This window comes from Benincasa hispida, chromosome 12, assembly GCF_027475165.1.
Source record: "Benincasa hispida cultivar pf3 chromosome 12, pf3_genome.v1.1, whole genome shotgun sequence".
Lineage (NCBI taxonomy): Eukaryota > Viridiplantae > Streptophyta > Magnoliopsida > Cucurbitales > Cucurbitaceae > Benincasa > Benincasa hispida.
This window is the reverse complement of record NC_143489.1, coordinates 35945301-35971481: the sequence shown is the minus strand read 5'-3', so window position 1 is coordinate 35971481 and position 26181 is coordinate 35945301. Positions and strand designations below refer to the sequence as shown.

General features: G+C 36.5%; 1 protein-coding gene across 1 annotated transcript; it reads right to left on the bottom strand.

Annotated features, from left to right (window-relative positions):
- Positions 1-17865: 17865 nt before the first annotated feature.
- Positions 17866-25957, bottom strand: LOC120067490 (uncharacterized). The gene is made up of 10 exons (XM_090308334.1): positions 25890-25957; positions 25258-25351; positions 25015-25172; positions 24639-24938; positions 21005-21075; positions 20748-20889; positions 20494-20663; positions 19143-19425; positions 18856-19022; positions 17866-18050 (listed from the first exon to the last, which is right to left on the bottom strand). The coding sequence occupies exons 1-10, from the start codon at positions 25955-25957 to the stop codon at positions 17866-17868; spliced, it is 1638 nt and encodes a 545-aa protein (XP_090164460.1).
- Positions 25958-26181: the final 224 nt, after the last annotated feature.

The window sequence follows — 26181 nt, the reverse complement described above, 5'->3', positions numbered from 1 at the left end:
TATATTTTATAGTTGCTATAATAAAAAATGATAGTTCGTAATAAAAAATTGTTATTTTTAAATGATGTTTAAAAAAATGCAATTAAAATATGTTTCATGTTGTGTAATCTTTATTAATAAGAATTGAACACATTATCAATAAAATTCAGCCTACTCGGTGAGACCCATGCAGTGAGCTTGGAGCCTAGGAGAGAGCTCAAAAGATCCATGGGAGAGTTTAAGTGAGCTTGGGGAGCTCAGAGGCACCCATGGGGTAAGCTCAAGAGGAAGAGCAGGAAGAGAAGAAACAAGAAGAAGAAGAAATAAGGGGGCTAGAGGCGGACGTCAACCAGAACAAGAGAAAAATAAAAATTATGAAGACAATTACCTCTTGAAGACCATAAAGAGCTGAAGTAAGAGCTTTAGAAGGATCACCAACACCAACCTTACCAAATCCGATTTGATGGCCAATTTCATGCCATAGTTAGAAGTAGAGATATCCACAGGACGAGGCAGGGCTGGGGATGTCATTCCTCATCCCCATCTCTGCTCCCCATTTCATTCCCCATCCCCGTAAAATTTCCCACAGGAATAGGGGCGGGGATTGAAGCAGAAGCAAAAGCAGAAGAAGCATTAAAAGCAAGAAGAAGCAAGAAAAAGAAGAAACAAGGGGGCTAGAGGCGGAGGTCGACCAAAACAAGAGAAAAATAAAAATTATGAAGACAATTACCTCTTGAAGACCATAAAGAGCTGAAGTAAGAGCTTTAGAAGGATCACCAACACCAACCTTACCAAATTCGGTTTGATGGCCAATTTCATGCCATAGTTGGAAGTAGAGATATCCACGAGATGAGGCAAGACCTGGGATGCCATTCCCCATCCCCATCCCTGCTCCCCATTTCATTTCCCATTGTGAAACCCGGATTTCCATTTTCTCTATTTAAGCAGGTGATTAAAAGAATTAACTAAGTGAAAGTTAAATCCTACATTAAAGTAAAGGAAAATTCTAAGTGTTGAATAGATTTTCCTTTAGTAGTTTTGAGTTAATCCTTAAATGGTGAAATTTGGCTAAGTGTAAGGTCAAAAAGGACCCATGTGTTAAGTGTTAGGAGACATTAACGAAGATGAGAAGGAAACCATGCGTTTGTAAGGTTGGACGCATGATTAGTCGAAGTATTGGCAAGAGGCGTTGCCAAGAGTTGCTCATGCATTGGGTATGTGTGAGCGATAGTGGAGAAAGCGAGATGTTGAGCATAAGACGTTGGGCAGATGATCGTATAGCAACTGAATGGAGCTACACGATGAAGTAGACGATCGTCTAGTAAGTGAGCGGCACTACACGATGAGATGGGCGATCGGGTAGGCGGGCGCTGGGCGATCATGTAGCAAAGCGAGGAGCTAAGCGATGCGGTAAAGTGTGGTGCTAGATGATGCGGGGAGTCGCGCTAAACGATAACGCTATGCGATGGGTGATAGCATTAGACGATGAGGCGTTGTCACTACATGGTTGGCATCAGCGTTAGACGATGACGTTGGGCGATGGCGCTACGCGATGGGCATGTGCGCTAGACGATAGCCGTGCTTCGCTAGACGATGGGCATCAGCGCTACACGATGAGCAAGAGCTGTGCAGTAGACTGGTGCCATGCGGCAACGCTATGCGATGGTGCTATGTGGCAACAGTACTAGACGATGAGCTAGGCGATGAGACAAGCCATAGTGAACGCATGGTGAAACGTCTTGCATTGCTAAGGCTTGCGGTACATAAGGTTGTTATGCATTAGTGATATGCTATGCGCGAGGACATCCGAGGGCATGTGGGCACATAGGACAAGGCTAATAGTATGCGTTGGAAGAGTTTTGGTCACTATCCTAGTTGAGCGCATAGGGAAAAGGTAAGCCATGTGAAAGAGAAGGATATGTGGCCAAAGATGAGCCTTGCGAGCATCTAGCATATGTGACCAAGCTGTGTCAATTGGATGCACAAAGTAAGATTGAATGAACTCATTTTGATGTTGGATGGGCACATGCGCCAACTAATGGTTTCCGGACATAGGTATGTTGCGTCAATTGGATAGACGCAAATGAGGTTGGACGGATGTATTTGTGGTAGATGGACGCATATGAACGCATTTGCGGTAGATGGACACATTGAGGTAGGATGGGCGCATATGAGATTGGATGGACGCATTCAAGGTCGTCATCCGGACATGTGGTGTTCGGGAGAAATCTTAGGCCTTAAGAAAATGGAGGTGGATGCACAAGAAGACATGAAAATTTGAACGTTATGTGTTGGCTAATGGAGAAGGAGACACCTTAGATTGCGATGGCATGAAGGTTGTGTTGATAGTGTGGGGAAAAGACACTTGGACATGTGGCCAAGAAGGAGGTGTCGGCCTTAGAGAGATTTTGGACGCCTATAAATAAGGCCAAGGATCTCTTCAGATGATAACTCTATTTTTCTTCAAATGACACTAGGAAGTGTATGAAGGCCAATTGTGAGGAATCTATGCATTGATGAAGGAATGCATGCGATGGTAACAAGAACATGCATGGGTCAAGAGGTTCCAAGAGAGGAGATGCTGTCGGATAGAAAGGTTTGGAAGTAGCATCAATTTGGGATGAAGAGTTCTCCCAGAATACTCATGCGTTTGGAGTGATTCTAAAGCCACCTGAAAGCTAGGAGAGTCTAGATTTCAGGGCTGCCGAAGAAGAAGCTCCAAGGAATCGGGCTAGATAATGAGAAAAATACAGAAGGGTCGAGCTGTCAGCTAAGCTTGGGTCAGTCTTGATGTTTTGAAGATTCCGTCCAAACCACGAAGAGTTTTGAGCTATGATTTTGAGGTAAGCTTCCTGAGACATTTTAGAGCATATTTGTAGAAGGAAGTATTACGAGATAAGGCTTAGAACTATGAGTAATATGAGCATTAAATTGAATCTGAATCTTAGGGTTCAAAAGAGGAGTCCGAGAAGATCAAGGAACTTCTAAGAGAAAGATTTATATCCTTACCAAGGTGAGTGGTACTTTCCTTTAAGTCTTAAGCAGATATTTTAGATTAAATTTTACATGCTTATGTTTTGAGTGAGTATCTAGCATGAGAATGCGATTATGTGATCGGGATGGTCAGGGGGTCAATATACCTAGTTCCTGAGCCCGAAAGCAAAACCTCACCGGATGGTCAGGAGACCGAGAGGTCTAGTTCTTGAGCCTGTGGGAGGAACCTCATATGGGATGGTCAGAGGACCAATGAGCCTAGCTTCTGAGCCCATGAGCGGGGAGCTATATACACATAGAAGACATTGGGAACAAAAGGGAACGCAATAGAGTAAGCGTTCATGATTAATATTAGTTAACTATCTACCGTGTGTGTATGTAGAGAATAGACTCATTCTAAGTAACTATCAGTTTAGCTATCTACCATGCATGTAGATAGAGTTGAGAACAGACTCATTCGAGGCTGAGGTTTGAACATAACCTCGTATTTATGATATGCTTGTTATTTATGAGTTGAAATAAACTCTAAAAATTGCTTACCACTCACTGAGCTTTGTGAAGTTCCTTCTTTTCTTTCATGTTTCTCTTCCCGGGTAGCGAAAGGTGAGGAGTTCCAAGGTGCTGCTAAGGTCAAGGTTTGCCACAAGCCACAGTTACACTTCTGGGGGGTTTTACAGTTATTGTTGTAAACTTTGTAGTTAAGTCTTGGAGTTGTATAAACGTTTTATTGTTGTAATAAAATGGGCCTACTTAATCAGTTGTTGTTATCTCCTTGACTTAAAGTTTATTGAGTGTAGTAAAGAGGTTCAGATGGGTAGTAGATATACAAAAGGGTGGTATCTGTAGTCCCTCACGCCTCTCCTCGGGCTCAGGAGTGCGGGCTCGAGGCGGGGTGTGACACCCATCGTCGTGAAATTTTCCACAAGGATTGGGACGGGGATTCCCCATAGGGAATTTTTTTCCCATTACCTTTTTTTTTTGTAAAAAGCCAGTTAATTTAAATTACTAATAATATGAGAAAATTTTAATTAAATAATTAACTGTATCACTAAATTGTTTATTATAGTTAATTTTATATAAATTTGAATTTAAAGATAAATTAGTCAAATTTTGGCCTAAAAAAGTTAATTAATTTTTTTAGTAGACAGAAATAAATACAAATCAAATTATCCTCATATATAAACTAAATTTAAATATTCAATTTAAACATATTCTAATATTCCCCAATAAATAATCAAATTTGAAACTTAAATGTAATATTTATATAATAATAATAATAATAAATAAATATGTAGTAGCCCATCAGGGCAAGGACGGGGAATTAGGGGGGAATGCATTCCCTGTCCCCATCTCTATTTAGCTCACGAGGAATTTTTTCCCCCACTCCCTTCCTCATTCCCCACCTAATCGGGGAATCTCCGCTCTATTTGGGGCGAGGGGCCCTGCAGGGAAATTGGACGTCTCTATGGAAGCTACGGGACAAGGGATCCACTTGGTTGGACCCCGTAAAATCCTCGCAAAGAACAAACGCGCGAATACAGGAAGAAGAGCTAGAACCTCCAACATCCTGAGAAACAGGGGTAACTTGAAGATGAAAAGATCGGTGCAAGTCTCACTACAAGAATTTGGTCTTATCCCAATGTTGGAGGTCATCGGTAGAAGCTAAGAACACCGTTGGGACAACCTTTTCCAACGGTTTAAATGTCGTCGGCCGAACCGTCGGGGAAGCTTCATCGGGAAAACCTTTTCCGACGGTTTGGAAGCCCTGTCGTAGGGTAAAAGAATTATCTCGACGGATAAGGATGGGGTTTTTCTCCCGACCATGAAGAAAACCGTCGAGAAAAAGGCACAACCCCTGATGGTATACCATCGGGATTTTACTATTAGCCTGACGGTCTTTGAACCATCGGGATGAGGTAATTTATCTCAACGGTGAAGGGGTCGTCGAGTATTTACTTTCACCCGACGGTGACGTGGACCGTCGGGATATATCTATCACCCAACGGTCTCTAGCCACCGTCAGGATATCTTTAAATCTCGACGTGTCTATTCACCATCGGGAGTTCTTTGCCCGACTCCTCTACCATCCGGAGACCGTCGGTATTTCTTTAAAAAATTAATAGATTTAAATACCTATTTATATATGTTTTTTTTTAGATCGATTTTTTTCCAAATGTCATACCTGTTTAAATCTTACATATATCAATCAAACTAAAATAAGATTGCCAAAATGAAGTAAATGTCCATAATAGATTAATAATATATAGAAAACACGTTTGAATCTACAACCTTAATCCAAGAGTTTCTATAACACCTATAATTTTGTATTCAAAAAAAAAAACATTACATGAAAACAAAGTACATATTGGGAGATACACAATTCCTAAATCCAAAATAACATTAACAAAAATCTACAATCTAAATACGCTTGCCGAGAGATGCATCTTCAACAAAAATCTCCAGATATCTACAAAATACAAATTTAAATAAGTTTAATGCTCAATATACTATATACTAATCTCAACTAAACAAACCAACTTACCTCAATCACAAACAAACCAAAAAACCAAGAAACCAACTAAGAACATTAATGAATTGAACTCAATCATAAACAAACCAACTTACCTAAAGCATAAAAATAAATAAAAATAAATAATAAAAAAAAACAAGAAACCAACTTACCTCAGCCATAAACAAGCTTCTAAAAAACATTAATTTTTCTCTTCTTAATCTTAAGAGGAAAGGGTTTCTTAAATAGAAGAAATACTCAATTCTCAATTACAAATAAGGAAAGAATAAAATACAACAAATATAATACAATAAGTACAATAAAGGAAATAACCAACACCCCCCCCCCCCCCCCCCCTAGATATCATTCATAACCAACTTGTCAATCAACTTATTGAATTGCCACTTTGGAAGACCTTTGGTTAACACATCTGCAATTTGCTCTGCTATCGGGAGAAAGGGAATGCATATTATTCCTGCATCAATCTTTTCCTTTATGAAGTGTTTATCAACTTCAATATGTTTGTTCCTATCATGAAGGACTAGATTGTTGGCTATGGAAATTGCTGACTTGTTATCACAATAGATGCGATGGGCATTGTCTGAGAGAAATTCAATTCTTCCAATAGTCTTCTTGTCCATATGCCTTCACAAATACCATGGGCTAATGCTCTAAATTCTGCTTCAGCACTACTTCTTGTAACCACTTTGTTTTTTACTTCGCCAAGTAACCAGATTTCCTTCAACAAAAGAGCAATACCCCGAAATAGATTTTCTATCATTCGTGCTTCCTGCCCAATAAGCATCAGTGTAAACCTCAATGTTTAGGTGGTCATGCTTCGTGAATAATATACATTTTCCTGGAGTACCTTTCAAATATCTTAAAATTTAATATAAACTGCTTCAAAGTGAACTGACCCGGGAGCATGCATGAACTGACTTACTACACTAACTATGAAAGCAATGTCAGGACGTGTGTGAGAGAGGTATATGAGTCTCCCTACAAGCCTCTGGTACTTTTCCTTCTCTTTTACTTCTTTTTCAGTTGCAGCAACCAATTTTAAATTTTGCTCAATAGGAATTTCTTCTATCTTGCAACCAAGTAAACCTGTCTCATTCAGTAGGTCAAGAATATACTTCCTTTAGTTGACAAGAATGCCATTTTTAGATCTGGCAAATTCCATTTCTAGGAAATACTTTAAGGTTCCCAGGTCCTTGATTTGAAAATCATTAGCAAGGTATTTCTTCAAGATATTCAATCCTGTCTCATCATTACCTGTAAGAATGATATCATCACCATACACTATCAAAACGACCAACTTAACACTTCCAGTATATTTATAGAACATAGTATGATCAGCTTGACTTTGACTGAATCCATAGCTTGTGACTGCCTTTCCAAACCGTGCAAACCATGCTCTGGGAGATTGAGCCCATATAATGATTTCTTTAACTTTCACACTTTGTTAATCTCGAGATCCACCTCTAAACTAGGTGGCAAGTCCATAAAAACCTCTTCCTTAAGATCCCCATTGAGAAAGGCATTATTCACATCAAGTTGATAAAGAGGCCAATCAAAATTAACTGCCACAGACAACAAGATTTTAATAGAATTAATTTTAGCTACTGGAGCAAATGTTTCTTCATAATCAATGCCATAAGTCTGAATGAACCCCTTGGCAACCAATCTGGCCTTGTACCTTTCAATACTACCATCAGCTATACATTTTATAGTAAACACCCATTTGCATCCCATCGTCTTCTTATCTTTTGGTAGTTTGACTATGTCCCATGTGCAATTTTGTTTTAGTGCATTGATCCTTTTCCATCACTACTAATTTCCAATTCAAATCATTTAGGGATTCTTGTATATTCCTTAGAACAAATAAGTTGGTTATTTTGGATGTGAAGGCTTTATGACAGTCGAATAATCTATGATAAGAAAGATAGTTTTCAATGGGATATTTGGTGCACTTATGAGTACCTTTCCTATGGGCAATTGGAATATCAAGATCAGAGACATCAAGTAAAGGATTAAAGGGAGATGAAGAACTAGGAGAAATAGGAATAGAGTGCCTAATACCTGGATCTTCAGGATCATTCATCAGAGTATTTGATTGGTCCTGTGATAAGTCAATTGTCTGATCTCGGACTCTTTGAGTCAAGTTTCTTCTAGTATAAACCTGAAGTTCAGGATTTCGACTTGTAGAGTCATTTTGTAGTGTTTCTTCCCCTAAAGAAGAACTCTCCATACTTGATATCGAAGGGCTAGAGCTCATAATTGCAGGAACACTGATGTTTGGGAGAGATAAAGTATCCCAAAAATTATCTTCAAGGTTAGATATCTCCCCCTAAAGAAAATTTGTGCCAAAGAAAGGTTGATTTTCCAAAAAAGACACATCCATACTCTCAAAATACTTGTGGGTCTAAGTATCAAAACATTTGTAAGCTTTCTTATGAGAAACATAGCCTACAGAAACGCCCATCGTGTAGCGCCATCGTATAGTCCATCGCTTAGCGCCTGCGCATCGCTTAACGCTTAACGTTATCGTCTAGTGCTATCGTCTAGCGTTATCGTCCAGCTTTTACGCTTATCGTCTAGCGCATCACTTCTCATTGTTTAACGTCGTGCATATCTTCACGATCGTCTAGCGCATCGCTTATCTTCGTGCATCTGCTATACGATCGCCTACCTCATCGTTTAGCTCCCCTCATTGCTACACAATCATCCAGCGCCCACCTACATGATCACCTATCCCATTGTGTGCGCCGCTCATTTGCTACACGATCGTCTTCCTCATCGTGTAGCACTGCTCATTTACTACACGATCGGTCAGTGCATGCACCTCTAACGCCCATGTTCGTGCAACTTGAGGCTGTCGCATGCTTTGCTAACCTCTCAAGACATTGACTGTTGTATGCTTGCTAACCTCTCTAGACATTGGTTGTTGCATGCTTGTCCCCGCATAACCTTTCCTCTCGGCCACACTTTAGCCTCTTTCAATGCCCAAATAATCTCTCAAATGTTTATGGCCAACGCATTGTCAAATACTTAGCCATTTTTCTAGCTTCCAACGCATGGGTTGTACTTAACCAAATTTTTACTAGTTAAAGCTTATCTCAAAGCTACTTAACAAATCTATTTAAACACTTAGAATTTTCCTTCTCCTTAACATAGAATTTAACTTACACTTAGTTATTCCTTTTATCACCTGCTTAAGTAGGGAAAATGGAAAATCGGTTTCACATTTACTTCCCCTTAAGAAAATTTCGTCCTCAAAATTTACTTGAACTAACTCTGGTTTAAGATTTCACAACACCCTCTGTTGCAAACTCTTATAACCTTGTCTATTACCATGCTTCCACTGTGCTACTCTGATATCAACTTTCTTAGTTTGTCAACGATACCTCTCCTAGCCATCTCTTAGCTAGTCATTGAACCAAACTTTCTTCAAAATAACTTTTCTATCTCAAATATTAAATGAAAATAACTTAGACTCATACTTACCTTCCTCGATAGATCTTCAGGTAGCGTTGTGAGTTCCAGCTCCGATTTCCTGCTAGGTCCTGCCACTTCCGCGATTCCTCTTAGTCTCACTTTAACTAATTCTTAGGTTTCTCTTTAAACCTTTACTATACCACACTTCCCTCTGGTTTTACTGAACTCAAACCTCAGGTTTTCTAGACTTAACCCTTCGGTTTCCAAGAACTTATGCTTTGACACCAAATTGGTATCAACTAATTCTTCAACTTTCTCAAAAACTTATGCTCTGATACCAAATTTTCATACCCCCCCCCCCCCGAGCCCGCACTCTTGGGCCCAAGGAGAGGTGTGAGGGACCGCAAATACCATCTTTTGTGATACCTACTATACAACTGAACGTCTTTACTATACTCAGTAAACTTTATGTCAAGGAGATAACAACTACTGACTAAGTAGGCCCATTTTATTCCAATATAGTAATGTTTATACAATTCCAAGACTTAAAAACAAAATTTACAACAACCACTCTCCAAACCCTCCGGAAGTGTAACTATGGCTTGTGGCAGACCTTGACCTTAGCAGCACTCTAGAACTCCTCACCTTTCACTACCTGGGAAGAAAAACATGAAATAATAGAATGAGCTTCACAAAGCTCAGTGAGAGGTAAGCAACTTCTAGAGTCTATTTCAACACATAAAAACAAGCATATCATATATATACGAGGTTAGTACTCAAACCTCAACCTGAATGAGTCTGTTCTCAACTCTATCTACACGCACGGTAGATATCTAAACAGATAACTACTTAGAATGAGTATGTTTTCTATCTACTCACACGGTAGATAGTTAACTGATACTAAACATAAACGCTTACTCTTTTGCGTTCTCTTTGTTCCCTATGTCGCCTATGGGCACATAGCTCCCCACTCATAGGCTCAGAAGCTAGGCCCGTCAGCCCTCTGACCATCCCATACGAGGATCCTCCCACAGGATCAGGAACTAGACCTCTCGATCCCCTAACCATCCCGTGAGGTTTTGCTTTCAGGCTTAGGAACTAGATCTATTGACCCCCTGACCATCCCGATCACATAATCTCATTTTCATGCTATTTACTAATTCATAACATAAGCATATACAATTTACTCTAAAAAAATATGCTTTAAGACTTAAAGGAAAGTACCACTCACCTTGGTAAGGTAGGAATCTTCCTCTTTAGAAGTTCCTTGATCTTTTTGCGCTCCTCTTTTGAATCCTTAAAATCTTAGCTTAGAACGTCTCATGATTTGGCTGGAATCATCAAAACATCAAGACTGACCCAAGCTTACCCAAGAGCTCGACCCTTCTGTCTTTTCCTCATTCTCTAGCCTGATTCCTTCGAGCTTCTTCTCCAGAAGCCCTACCCTGAAAACTAGACTCTCAGAGCTTTCAGGTGGCTTTTGAATCACTCCAAACGCACGAGTATTCTGAGAGAAATCCTCGTCTCAATTTGATGCTACTTCCAGATGACTGTCTGACAGCATCTCCTCCTCTTGGAACTTCATGACCAATGCATAGATATCTCCGAAACTGCTCTTAAACACTCTTCCTACTGTATTTCAAGGGGATTTCGGATTATGTAATCAAAAGAAGGCTTGTGGTGGTATTTATAGGCTTAAAGAAATGATCCTTCTCATCTTTACCAAGCCTTCAATGCAAAACACCTTCTACTTTGGGGTCTTTGCACCGTGTTTTGCCACCACCTACTTCCTTGACATTCACCTACTCTCATGCCATACACCTGCTTGAGTTGTCTCCCTCATGCATAAGACCTTCTTTGCATGAACCTTAATTCGTCCAACTCCAACTAACTCAAATCTACCCATCTCTCGGTACAGCCATTTGTCCAGATGAGTTCATCAACCTTACATAACGCAAGCCTCAGCACCTATCCATCGCTTAGTTCCTGCATCTATCACTTAGCTCCAGCGGCCCATCCTGTAGGTCAATAGTTAAGTAAACGATCTCGCACTCAATGATCTCGCGCATAGCCTATCGTTTAGCTACCGTGCCCATTGTTTACCTCCATCGTTTAGCGTTGATGCCTTATCGTCTAACGCATCCACCTATCGCTTAGTGTCATCGCCCAGTGCCTACGTCTATCACCCAACGCCCATCATTTAGTATTCCACCTATCGTGTAGTGCATCTGCTTATCGCCTAGCATAGCACGGCTATCATCTAGTGCCTACGCCCATCGCGTAGTGCCATCGTGTAGTCCATCGCTTAGCGCCCGCGCATCGCTTAATGCTTAACCCTATCATCTAGTGCTATCGTCCAGCTTCTACACTTAACGTCTAGCGCTTACACTAATCATGTAGTACTTAGCCTATCGTATAGCCCAATCGTCTAGCGCATCACTTCTCATCATTTAATGTCGTGCACATCTTCACAATCGTCTAGTACATCGCTTATCTCCGCGTATCTGCTATTCAATCGCCTACCTCATCGTTTAGCTCCCCGCATTGCTACACGATCGTCCAGCTCCTACCTACACGATCGCCTATCCTATCGTGTGGTGCTGCTCATTTGCTACACAATCATCCTCCTCATCGTGTAGCACTGCTCATTTACTACAGGATCGGTCAGCACGCGCACCTCCAACGCTCAACACCCATGTCTGTGCAACTTGAGGCTGTCGTATCCTTTGTTAACCTCTCAAGACATCTGTCGTATGCTTGCTAACCTCTTTAGACATTGGCTGCCGCATGCTTGTTCCCGCATAGCCTTTCCTCTCAACCACACTTTAGCCTCTTTCAATGCCCAAATAACCTCTCAAATGTTCATGGCCAACAAATTATCAAATACTTAGCCATTTTTCTAGCTTCCAACGCATGGGTTATACTTCACCAAATTTTTACTAGTTAAAACTTATCTCAAAGCTACTTAACAAATCTATTTAAACACTTAGAATTTTCCTTCTCTTTAACATAGGATTTAACTTACACTTAGTTAATTCCTTTTTTCACCTGTTTAAATAAGGAAAATGGAAATTCGGGTTTCACACCCTTTTTGGTGGTGTCATACTCAACTCGACGTCATCGAGGTTCTGTGGAGGTTGTTCGTGTTGTTGGGGTGTTCATGACCGAGGCGATCGCAGAGGACGAGTGCGCAGTGTTCGTGCTGTGTAGTAGTCATGTTGTTCGAGAGTTCGAGGTTGCTGTGTTCGAGCATTCGTGAGCAAGAAGCGTGGAGACGAGTCGACAAACGTTCATAGCTTTTCTCCTTTTTCGATTGTTGTTTCATGCTGTAATTTCTATATTAGTTGCATAACCATTTGTTTCTACATATGACTGTAATTTGTAATGTTCATACTGTTGGGAATGTCCTAGAACTCGCAGTTCGTGTTAAACATTCTATCAATAACAATGACTTGTTGATTTTGCATCTTATTATGAAAATCCAATAAACGCATCCTTGGCTATATTCTGAATGTTGTAACTTCATGTAGTGACATAAATAGGATCAAGTTGACAGTATATAGCCTAAATGGTCTAATAAGTATATGGATGAAATTGGGTATCTCATCCTGGTAACACTATTGGATGCGGCCCACTATGTAGTTGTTACAAGATGTTCTAAGATGGTACAAACGATGTGATCCACAAATCGTTCATGTTGAGACATGAGAGTAGGGGCATCCTATGCAATGAGTTTGCATATAGACTGGACCACGAAAATAGTCACTTTTCTTTATAACGGTCGTTTACTGTTAAAACTGACTATTTCATTTATTATATAACCTAGGTTAACTCGATCTTAATCCTGAGCTAGCTATGAACTCCTGTTTGTTCGGGATTATCCTTTGATCTTCAAACGGTGAGAGTAGTCCAACAGCACTACTCAATAAGCTTACCATTTTGGAGATAAGACCGGATGAATAGTTGGGGATATAGCCTTGCAAGATGGAATTCACTCCTACCCTATTTAGGGTTAGCAGATAGATTGTTCTCTTAAGTACTGACTCTAGGTCTTGAAAATTTGGGGCCCCGCCTTCTCATGATAGAGAAAGTATATGAATCAAAATTGTTCATTAGACGATCAGTAGGAACTTAAGGAACAAGATGTAGTCACAGGGGTAAAACGGTATTTTTAACCTAGCTATGATTACGAATAACCTGTGAAGGATCGACTTACTAATTATGGTTATTAAATGGACATAATATATCTACAGTGAGGGGATTTCAACTATGGGCTATAGTGGAGTGTCCCATTAGTTAACGAATGGGGGTTAGATCGGACTAATGAGTTTAGCCGATTAATCTCGAATCGTTGGAGTCCATGATCTGTAGGTCCGCAAGGTCTCCCTACTAGCTCATAAATGGATAAGTTTTATGGTAGCTTGAAAAATTAATTTGAAACGTTCAAATTAAACAGAACAAGAGAATAAATATTTAAATATGATTTAAATATATAAAGATGATTATTGTGAAAAAATTAATTTAATATTTGATATTAAATTAATTAATTTTTTAAATTAATTTAAGAAAATCAAAATTTGAATATTAAAATGATTTTAAATCATTTTTTTAAAAAAAAAGAAAATGGAAATCGTTTGCATGGTTCACAAAATGGAAAAAGAGTTTTCTCCATTACCATCATCTTTATACTCACACAAAATGCATTATCTTCTCTACTTTGATTTTCCAAGTATGAGCTGCAAGCCATGCACTCCATCTCTTTGCATGTTCATCTATTATATATAAAGAAGAGTGGAGTTGTTGGAGAGGGGAGGATACAGAATTTCGAGAGAAATTTTTCTAAAGAAGAAGTTGTCTTCTTCAGTCAGGCTGCTGTGAGTTTTTTTTTGTTTCTTCACATCTTCAAGCTGTTCTTGAGTCCCACAACTCTGCCTAAAGCTCCAAGAGCATAGTAGGGAAGGTTTTGAGGTGGTTTACGTTGATAACAAGTGAAGACAACAGCTGAACAAACGTTTTCTTGGGAGTTCATCAAAGGTATGTTCTGAAAACCCACTTTTTGAGAAGAGCATGCTTTAGTTTTTGCTATAATTAGTGAATCCTTGATACTTGATACTTCCGCTACATGTTGTTTAACTCTTTCACATACATGATTGTAATTTGGAATGATCTATTCCATTGCTCATGGAAATCCTCGTGATCGATTTCCTTCAAAACTGTCATCGGCAATGCAAAATTTTTCATTACAGTACACAGGAGAATATTATTCAAATAAACAAGAGGAACTAGTCATATGATCAGAAGCTCTATAGTCTATAATCCATGGAGATGAATTAAGGCAAGAGAGAGCTTGAGGACAAGTACCTGCTTGTGCCAAGGAAACACTAGGTTTACCAGATGATGAATTGGTCTGTAGTAGCTTCAGAATTTTATCAATTTGCTCTTTATTAAACGGGTTAGAGTCAACAACATTAGCATTAGAGGCATGTCGCTTAGAACTTTTCCAATTTACAGGTTTTTCATGAAGTTTCCAACAAGTTTCATGTGTATGTCGAGGTTTATTGCAATGGTCGCACCAGCACGAGGCTTTTCATGTGGCTTATTGGATTGATAAGAAGCCTTCATTGTAGTGTTTTCAGTCACCAACGCAGAGCATTCAACTGAGTCAATAGGTTTTTTGCAAATCAGAACATTCCTGCTGCTTTCTTCCCTACGAACTTCAAAAAAAACATCATTAATAGTTGGAAGAGTAGTTTTTCCAAGTATTCTACCTCTAAATTCCTTGAACTCAACATTGAGGCCGACAAGGAATTTGTAAATACGACCATCTTCAACAATTTTCCTATAGTGTTTTTGGTCCTCTGTAGACTTCCACTCATATGTATCAAAGAGGTCAAGGTCTTGCCAAATCCTTTTTAAGGAGCGAAAGTATTGTGTAACTGTGAACCCCGAATCCCAATTTTACATTAAGTGTGTTTTCTTATTTAAATTGTCTTAATTTTCCACTTAATTGTGTGTCTCTATTAAGTGGGGAAAATTATTAAGTGGGAATAAATATAGAAATTAAGTACATGGAATTAATGTGGAATAATATGAAGATTGAGTTTGAAAAATTCGAGGAAGAATACGGCTAAGTATGAAAAATTAGGTGAAGTACGGAGTAAGGAATTAAGGAAAAATATAGAAAATATTATTTTGAAATTATCCTAGAAGATCCGTGTAAAAATATCATTAAGTGGTGAATAAAAAGGTAAAAAAATATATACGGGAAAAATTTGTCACAGTAGCTAAAGATTGGAGAGAAAACTTGGAGAGAAAGATGGAGAGAGCGAGATCATTGAGATCGAGACCAGCGAGAAAGCTGAAGAAAGCGAGAGTGGAGAGAGCGAGACCAGCGAGACCAGCGAGAAAGCTGGAGAGAGCGAGAGTGGAGAGAAAAGTTAAAGCTGGAGAGAGCGAGAGGGAGAGCGAAATTGGAGAGAGCAAGACTAAAATGTTTGAGAAGAAGGTAGAAGGGTCAGACTGTCGGATCAATATGGGCCAGTCTTGAAGATTTTGAGATTTCAGCCAAACCACGAAAAATTCTGAGCTGAAACTTTAGGGTAAGATTTCTAAGACATTTTAGAATAAGTTTGTAGAAGGAAGTATTTTCAAATAAGATTCGGAACTATGAGTAATCTAAGTTGCAAATTGAATCAGGATTCTAGGGGTGAAAAAGGGACCCGAGGAGCTACTAGAGTGAAAAGTTCCTAAGAGTTCGAGGTGAGTGGCTAAAATGTTTTCGAACTAAAAAGTTTTTAAACTGTTTTGATTTCAAACGTTTTACAGAAAGCATGTTTGCGAAAATAATTCTCATGCCTACTAGTTTTATAAAGTTGTTTCCAAGCAAGTTTGAATTGTGATTTGAACGCATGCATATTGTTGAAAAACTATTTACATATGTATATGTACTGATTTTATCCAACATGTGTTACCATCTTTAAAGCTATCTTGTATATGTGTTATACTGTGCATGCTTTAAAGAGAAAAGTTGTTTATAAATAGTTTTGGTAAAATGAGATGTCGAAGTACAAGGAGAAAGCATCCACCCAACTAGATACTGAAGTACAAGGAGAAGGTATCTATTGGTACTGAAGTACGTTTGAGAAGGTACCAAGTCAATGGGATACTGAAGTATGTTGGAGAAGGTATCCTAATAGCTCGATACTGAAGTACAAGGAGAAGGTATCTGAGCAGTAGTACCTAATGTGTAAAGGTACTTAGTGTGGCCATAGGTGAATAAAGTCAGAGATTGAGCAAAAGGGTTCTCTCTGGACTAGTAGTTGGTGTTGGGATTATTTTACCAGATATACAGTACTTTGATTTGAGAAATGATTTTACTGTTTTATGTTTAAAACAGTTTTATATAATTTACGCTTGGAAAATATTTATGCTGCAAAAGTTTATATTTCAGATAAAACTATTTTCTGAAATTATGCATGAGAATTTACTATGTTTTCTCGGTCACTCACTGGGCATAAGCTCACCCCGTTTTCAAATGTTTTTGTTCCCCCCTCCCCCAGGTAGCGGTCAAATTCTCTGAAGACAGCTCAGTATCTGCTCTGCCACTAAAGGACCAAAAGACTTGTAACCGTTTGCTAGGTGGTTACTGTTAATATTGTACACATGTTACTATTGTTCATATAGGGACTAGGGTTTGTGGGTTTTGGGACTTGTAAATCTAATGTTGTAAATACTCTAAACATATTAAGTTTCTAAGTTAATAAATTGTGGGCCTATAACCGTCCCGTTGCATATAATTTGTATTTGGTATCAGAGTTATTCCGCAAGAGTTTTTAGGCAGTAAGTGTCAGCCTAAGGGTTGATAACTGCTGCAGTCACGCCCTTCTCTAGGCTAAGAGGGTGATCTGGGGTGGGGTGTGATAGTAACGGAGTTAGTTTCTTATCGTATATCACCCAATTTCAAGTTCAACTCAAATACTTGTGACTAGTTGCCCAAATTAGAATACATCCGAGCTACACTATCCCATAATTCCTTGGCAGTAGAGTAGCACATGTAGTTACAACCAATGTCTTCAACCATGGAATTGACAAGCCAAGTCATAACCATGGAGTTTTCTGTGGAATGGTTTTTTCTCCTGTGATGTAACCAATCTTTCCTTGTCCATGAATATACATCTGAACACTTTGGGACCAACGAAGAAAATTTTTCCATTTGAGTCGAATGATAGTTATTTGGACAGTGGGACCGGTTGAATGGCCACGATTGTCGCAAACTCAAGTGATGAATTCCTCAGTGTCCGACATATCGTTGAAAAAATGGAAACCCAAAATACAAAATCAGTAGATCTAAAAAAACAACACAGAGGCTTAAACGATCCAACAACTAGGAAAATTATAGCTGACGGATAGTGGCAACCGGTCAGCAACGAAAACGACGGTTAGTGGCGCAGACATGTTCGTCGGATGGAAAACTGCAAAATGGCGACCAAAAAATGCGACTCAAACAGCGTTCGAAGATACAGAACGTTCGGAAACTCGCGACTTTCAGGCGGACGTCCGGCGGTGGAGATCGTGAAACAAATTATCTATTATTGCAAGTTCCAATGTTCCTATTGATCCTATTATTTTTTGGATTCATTTGATTGGTAAATACAATGTTTTTATGTTAAAATTAAAAAAATAAAAATAAAAATAAAAATAAAATAATAAAAAAATTGTTGCATTTCTGTATTCCTCTAAAACTACTATTTCATATAACCAACTCAATCAATTACCAGAATGAGATCACAACTATAGCTGTTTGATATAAAATCATGTATATATATAGCAATTAATTAAAATGGAATATTATTAGTTATCAATATAAAGCTTCAATCATCTTCTAGACACCACAGTTAACATATATAAAGTTCCATCTTAGACCAAACATAAACCTTTTTTTCTAATTATGATCTGCCACCACCATTTCCCTTCCTATAAAAACTTTTCAAGATAGAGATAACATTAATTTTCACTTCAACCATCAAAGTATCGTCGCAGAGAAATCCCTTCATTGGTTCCTTGACATTACTCAATGACATGAAATTTCCAAAACCCCAGCTCTTTGTTTCACCATCAAACCAATGTTTAACTGCAACAGGAAAAAAAAAAGTTTATAATAAAAAAAATTAAGGATGGGTCCCTATGGGGAATCCATATCCCCGTCCCCGCCAATTGAAGGCAGAGACGGAGGCGAGGATGGGGGAAATACCCCGCGGAGATGGAATCGGGAGTCCCCCGCCCCGACCCCCTTGTCAACCCTAGATCCGATCCAGTTGTTCGGATTATAATTTTTTTCAATTCAAATAATCCTTATTAAAATTTAAAATTTTGTTCTAAAAAAATGTAAAAAGTAAATATGTAAAAATTTAATTTAATTATTTTCATATATTGAATTAAGATTAACAACTCAATCTCAATTTATATAATCAAACCTTCTTTTCAAAATGCTAAGAAATTATTTTTAAGAATTATTGAGAATAAATTATTTAAAAAATAATGAAATTGATTAAAACTAAAATCAATATATGTATAAATAATTGTATTATAAGTAACAAAAGAAATATAAATTTTAAAGTTAATAATAAGTTCGGATTAGTTCGAGTTGGTTTGGGTTATATTAAGTCAATTCATGAACCAACTCAAATCATAAAATTTTCCTTTATTTGAACTTAACTCAACCCAAATCGCACCTATTGGATTGAGTTGATTGATTTTTTTTAGGTCATCAACGGATTTTTTGAGTACTCCTAGCTCCCGCTAATTACTTTTTTACGGCCCTTGATAACAATTTCATTTTTATTAATTATTTTATAATTTTGAAATTTAAGCTTGTTTTTATGATTTAAGGAATGCTTTTAATTTGCAAATTATGGTTAGAAAAAAGAGATAAATACCTGGATAATTTGTGTACGCACCTCCAAGTTGACTCAGTACAGCTATATCATATTCAACGTAAACTCTAGAACCTTGTGGAAGCTTCTCGAAACTATCAAACCTCAAGAACATGGACATATAGCCAGTCATGGCCAAAGAGTCTCCTCTAGGATATAGTTCTATTTTCCTAAAACATTGATATATATATATATATATATGTAAATATACTATACTTCAAATAACTCATGTTCCTAAATAAAAGCAAGTATCTATAATTTAAAAAGAAAAGAAAATTAATTGTACATACCAAGTGTAGTTATCCACTGTAAAAGGATCAGATTCATAAACATTCTTACTTAGTTGTGAAAAATTGTTGATTTTCCATGTATATTTGTAATCTTTTGGTTGCTTGATCAAGGAAATAATCTCCCCATTCCCATCATTGGAGTTCATAACAATAACGTCAACTCCAAATGCACAACAATCATCCACCAACAATCCATTCGAAGTGTCATTAAAAGTGTCAAGTGACACCAATTTTTCAAACCCCCACTCCTTTTTAATTGCATGAAAACATCTAACTTTTCCATCTGCTATCATATAATAATTGTTAGGCAAAATTAATACCATTTTTGTTTTTGAAACTTTGATTTAATTTCTATTCCGTCCTTAGGTTTTAAAAGGTTAGTTGTGAATTAAATTGGTGCTCTAAAACTTCAATATTTACATGTTTAATCTTGACAATTCATTAAATACTCACTCTCAATCTTAGTATATTTTACAACAATTGCAAGTGAGAATTGAACCTTCAACCTCTATGAACGGATGTCATGCCAATACCATTAAGTGAAGCTCACTTTCGTTATTTGGTAACCATTTGACATTTGATTTTTGTTTCTTAAAATTAAGTCTAAAGACACTACTTCCACCTCCAAATTTCTTTTTTTGTTATCTATTTTTTATCAATGGTTTAAAAAACTAAACCAAAATTTGATAACTAAGAACGTAGCTTTTACAAACTTGTTTTTTAAAAAAAAAAATTAACTAAGAATTCAATCATTGTACTTAAAAAAATATGCAATATTGTAAGAAATAGAAAGAATATAGGCTTAATTATCAAAACCAAAAACGAAATGGTTGCCAAACAGGATTTAAATGATAAAAAAAAGTAATATTTTGAAACTTAAAACCAAATAAGAACCATGTAAATTTATAATATTTTGAAACCTAAAAACAAACCAAACAAAGACTCAAAGAGCTAGGGACGAAAAGGGTAAGTTTCTCTAATTATTTTATCAATGTTTAAATTGAATATCTTTTGATATAGCTTCTGCATTATGGTCGTCATCCGTTCTTAATTATCTTAAAAAGGTAACAATCTTAGTATTTGTTTGCAAAATTCTTATACAAGATGAGAATAAAAAAAAGGAAGAACCTAAAAAAAAGAAAAATTATCAAAAGCACCCCAATTTACAGACTAAAATGAACAAAATTGAACTCATAATTTAATATGGCCAATTATTTAAATATTCGATCTCAACAAAATAGAGTGCATATCAGTTAAACTTAACGTTAACATCAAAATTAAAACTATGATTTAAACCTATATTGATGACTATATGTCAAACAAAAGCTAATTTCAGAATTGGATTAATTACCTTGTATGGTCCAATACCTGTCTTTGAGATTATCATAAACAAGAAATTTAATCATAACTTTGATCTCTAAACCACTTGATGAAATCTCATCTTCAGCTGATACCAAATACAAAGAGATATGATTTGCTACATTTCTTTTGAAATCTCCATTGGGATACAAAGCTAATTTCCTGCAAATTAATTAAAATTAATATAACAAATTAACCATTTAAATTAATATCCCAAGACATAATTATAATTTATGATGAACCCACCATTTATAACCTCCTGCCTTGAAGATCTGGGATTCATATCTATTACGAATGGAACTAGCAGCAACTGCAGCCTTCAGCAGTGAAAAAGATTGGATTTTTAATGTATAATGGAGTGGTTTTTCATCTCTGCTGGTCCTTATAACTGCAAAATTATATTAAATTAAATAACCATACAATTATAAAATAATCCTTAATAATATGAATAAGAACTTTACCAAAATAGGGAAAAAAAGATTGAAATATATATTTGTTTATACCCAAAGAAGAATTTTCATTATTGAAGATGGAGTTCTTGTTTCCCATATTTGCCTTTAATTTCCTCAGAAATCTGCAACAATATAAAACCTCATTTAAATCCCAATTTTTGTTCTTGGATTTTGTTTAGATATTTCTGATCTTTTTTTAATTTTTTAAATTTAGAAATAAGAAAAATAGAAGAGAAATTTATAAATAAGAACCTGAAAATAGTTTCACGATCAGATCAAGAAATAAAGAGAATATGAAGCTAGAAGAAAATAGAAGAGTTTTTCTTTCTATTGTATTTCAATTTATATTATTTTAAAGTTAGAAACCTTTAATATATATATATATATATATATATATATATATATATATATATATAAACAATTTTAAACGCAAAAGGAAGTAAATATTATTTAAAATCTATATTTATTGCAATAAGCGAGAGTTATTTTCCTTGCAATCAATATGGTTGGACTGATTGATAGATATTGCCATAATTTTTGCTAATATTTTGAATTTTGATCTTCTCTTACACAACCAAATTTGTAAATATTTCTTTCCAAATTTATAAACGAATTTAAAAATATGAAGTTTAGAAAAAGTTCACAAAAATTTAAATAAATATTGGAGAGAGAAAAAAGCTTTAATCTTTTTTAATTGAGTAATACGTAGCTATCGTGCGCCTAACTTTTTGCAGCTCATCTCAACCAACTTAGTCGAAAAAATTAAAAATATATTGAAAGAGAAAAATATTTGATGAATAATATTAGATAAATGATTTTTAAAAAAAAAAAAAATAATGTTATTTTAATATTTATTGACAAAAATAGGGTTGGTTTGAAAGTATTGACAAATATAGAGTTGTGAAATCGTGGACAGGGTCCATAGATAATCAGCAGATAAATCATGTACCCGAGATTTAAGGTTTAATCGTGGATAGGGTCCACGATTTCCTAGCCACATGTCATCGATATGTTGAAAAGTAACTTCACGAGTTTGTCTCGTGAAGTTACTTCACAGGACAATCTATTCATCAACACGATACGTATTTATTTTTTCATAATGTCGTAAGTTTGTCTCATGACACTAGAAGAATTTTGGGCTTTAATGTCGGTTTTAAACTGACATTAAAGATAGTGTTATTAAAGTCTTTTAATGTCAGTTGCATTTAATGTGGGTTTTGCTTTAATAACATAGTCTTCAATGTCGGTTGCAACCGACATTAAAAACCTTTAATGAAATTTCCAACCGACATTAAAGGGCTTTAATGTCGGTTGATTAAAGGGCTTCAATGTCGGTTGCAACTAAAGACCAAGAATTAAATGAAACCCTCTAAACTGACATTGAAGCCTAGAATCTGTCCGTTTTATCAATTGTTGTCTATTTTTTTTAAATTCTGTTGCCAAATCAATTTTTTCGATCAAGAAGTTAAAAACAACATTATATGTCTCGTATTGGGTCAGAAAATGTCCGTCATTGTTTTTATTAAAAAGTATAAAAAAATTACATGACAAGCCATCAATATTTTTCTTCCACCTATGAATTTATCCACAAACAAGAATCAATATTTTCAATCCATTATATATACTCATCAAAATATGAAATAAACACACTAATCACCAACATTTCCATAACAATAATAGACTTTCATAGAATACTTACACCAAGCCATCATTTCTCTCATTCACAAATATCAATTAGTACTAATTCTATGAATACTTAACACCAAATATCTTATGAACACAAAAATATTATACATAAATCTTCCAATAAATAGATCATGGTTAGAAAAATTTGCATTCATTCTAAGCTAGCATTTACATTCTATTGAGACAAAAAACAAGAATTACATCCTTACACAAATTGGCCAATAAAACTTGTCCATTGGGTTCGAATTATGTCAATCTCTCCTTGGGTATATGCATTTTTTGTATTGAACTACAAAGAGGAAAAAAAAAAGATAAATTCAACATAAGTTTACGTCCATTTATTAAATTAAAGCTAGTATATAAAAAATAAATAATTTACGTACGAGACTAGTAATGGGAGTAGTAGGATTATGCACTATTTCGTGTATATACTTTTGCACATAGTACCCGCATCCTACAGAATCTAATTGACGGGGGCACTATATATAAAGAAGTTGAAAACAATTATTCTTATGTTCGAATGAACATAAATTGTTAAAAAAAAAAAATGAATGCAAATTTATCTTTACAGGTTTCCATTTTGGAGAAGACTGATGGTGTTGGAGATCATGCTTAGCTTGCCATATTTTCAATCCACTAAATAGTTTGAAAACATTAGTTAAACATTACTTCAATTAAGAGCTAAGAAAGTTCAATTACACTTACATATTTATAACTCCATGAAAATCCTCTTGAACCTTACTTCGAAGAGAGTCCAAAACATAAACACAATTTTCTTGTAGATTGATTACAATCAATATCCCATGATAACTATAATAAGCAACAATTTTGAAATATTAGTACGTGTATAATGCAAATTAAAAATAACTTAAAACTTGTATTTACATCCTGTGTTATATGGAATAAGGACTAATTGGTCTAAATTAGCCAATTCTAGTTGATTGGTTAAATTTCTGAATCGAATATCTTGAGACTTCACGTGTGGCGATATTCTTGCTTAATCAATTATAAAAAAACTTCTTCGTAATATCATGACCACATTCATCCCATAGATACCTAAACAAAGTAAAAATTATTATTTAAACATGAAACAAAGTATACATGAGTGAATCTAGATGAGTAATACTTACGCAACGTATATCAAAATACACATGTAGCCTATTTCAACCATATTGCAATATTAGATCAGATCATCGCGGCCTAAATAAATAAATTTGTCTCTTCCAAATATATGCTCGTCCAAAGTGATACGGATCATGTCTACATCGTTCATGTTATGCATGGCATGTCTGTTCAAGAGTTTGATAATACCATTGGCGTCAGTATATGTGGAGGACTGGCTGAAGCTCTTAATGGACAGCTCACGACATTCGGTATATTTGAATGTTGTAGACTATTTTTAATAAACATCTCAACCCCTAAACCATACTCAGCTGACATTCTATTCATTTTCATCTATGATTTATCCATAATTGTAAAATATGCAACTTAATCTACAAAAAAGAAAAACAATAACAAGGGAAAACTGAAAAGCATAAAATTATGATTGTAAAATATGCAACATCAACAAATTTAAAGAAGCTTAATCATTGGAACAAAACATAAAATTAATTTAGCCCATTAAGTAGTGTCATTTTTGTTTTTATCTTATATTTATTCATGTACTTTATGTTTCTTTATTCTTCAAATATCATTTACAAGCTCTCCACTACACAACACCATTGTACTCGATTTTCTTCACCACCTTTTCTCTCAAACATAACAAAAAATATTTCAAATAACTCCTAAGTAACACTTGAACCACACCAATCAATAATCAACAAATTTCAAGACTACCAATCAAGTATATATTCTTCAACTAATTTAATTCCAGCATTTCTAAATATTAATAAGCTTAATCATTAAAATAAAAATAAAATGAATAAATAAATTTAAATTACTAAATTGAAAATTCATATGAAAATAAAACTATACCTTTCCAAGCAAACAACTCACAAACTTGAAAAGATCTGAACCGGAGTTCGAAGATTGGAACGCCGATGAGCACCGGACCTTTACAGAGTTGAGATGGTAGATCTGACAAACGGCGAGCTGACCACAACGTCGGTGACCCACCTCTACACCGGAACCACCGAAAGCCCACACGCCGACATCAAACCACACGAAAGCAACCAGACAACCGGATAACCCACACGAAACCAACCGGACAACCAGACAAACCATACGAAACCAACCGAAAGCCCACCAATTGAAACCCCACGAAAGCAATTGACAAACCCCACGAAACCCACCAGACAACCTACGAAAGCAATCGGACACACTCGAACGACCGAACAACCATGCGAACAAACCCCACGAAACCCCACGCGACCAACCGGACAACCCACATGCCGGCAAAGAACACTCCGAGAAAGCCCACGCGCCAATGAAAACCAACTGAAAATGACCAAAGAACACCCACGACAATGACCCCACCACCAGAAGAAGCCCACAACGATAGAGATCTAAGGAAAACCGGTGACGACAACCCGAACTGAACCCACGAAAACCAACCGAAAACCCATGAATACCAGTGACGACAACCTACGAACTGATGTGCACGGCCAAGCTGAGAGCACCGATGATGACAACCCGAACTGAAGGCAACGCCGAGTCACGGCCAAGCTGAGAGCACCGATGATGACAACCCGAACTGAAGGCAACGTCGAGTAGCTGAGAGAGGAGAGAGTTATGTTTGGGTAAAGTGCTGGTCGAGGGTTTGTAATTTTGGTAAATTTTTAGACGGTGTGAGCTAAGAGAAGACGAGGGAAATGAATTTTTTATAAAAATAAAAATAATGGAAGGCCTTTAATGTGGTTTTAAACCGACATTTTAGGCCATCTTAAATGTCAGTTTAAAACCCACATTAAAGATCTGTTTTTTTAACCGACATTATGCATCCGAGACTACTATTTTCAACTGATATTGAAGCCCAAAATTGTTGTAGTGTGAAGTTACTTCACAGGACGTCTTGTGAAGTTACTTCATGGGACAATCTATTCGTCTTCACGAGACGTATTTATTTTTTCATAAATGTTGTAAGTTTGTCTCATGAAGTTACTTCATTGGACAATCTATTCATCTTTATGAGACGTATTTATTTTTTCATAATGTTGTAAATTTGTCTTGTGAAGTAACTTCATCGGACAAAAAATAGAAATGAGGGAAATTTGCAAAAACCACCCCTGAACTATGGAATCGTTACAATTACCCTCTTGTAATCAACTGGTCAATAGTCAAAGTTGAAAGTCCTTCCAATGATGACTTCATCATCAGCATCGAGACGCCACCAGGTCGAGCTCAAGACAAGGGATGAGGCAAAAATTTCAAACAACTCACTTGAGTTCTATTTGTTTATTAAGGTTTTCCTTTGGCTATCGATGCTTCTGTTAGGGTTTGAGGTGGCAGGCATATTACAAAGGTTGGCATTTTAAGGAGAAAGTGAAAGAGAGTGGACGAAGGGGAGAGAGAAAGAAGAGAGGGGTTTGCCACATCAGCCATCT

Coding starts and splice junctions, on each gene's coding strand:
- LOC120067490 (XM_090308334.1), bottom strand. CDS start 25,957: ATGCTGATGATGAAGTCATCATTGGAAGGACTTTCAACTTTGACTATT. Junction 20,890..21,004: donor TAATGAAAATTCTTCTTTGG/GTATAAACAAAT, acceptor ATAATTTTGCAG/TTATAAGGACCAGCAGAGAT. Junction 20,664..20,747: donor AAGGCAGGAGGTTATAAATG/GTGGGTTCATCA, acceptor ATTAATTTGCAG/GAAATTAGCTTTGTATCCCA.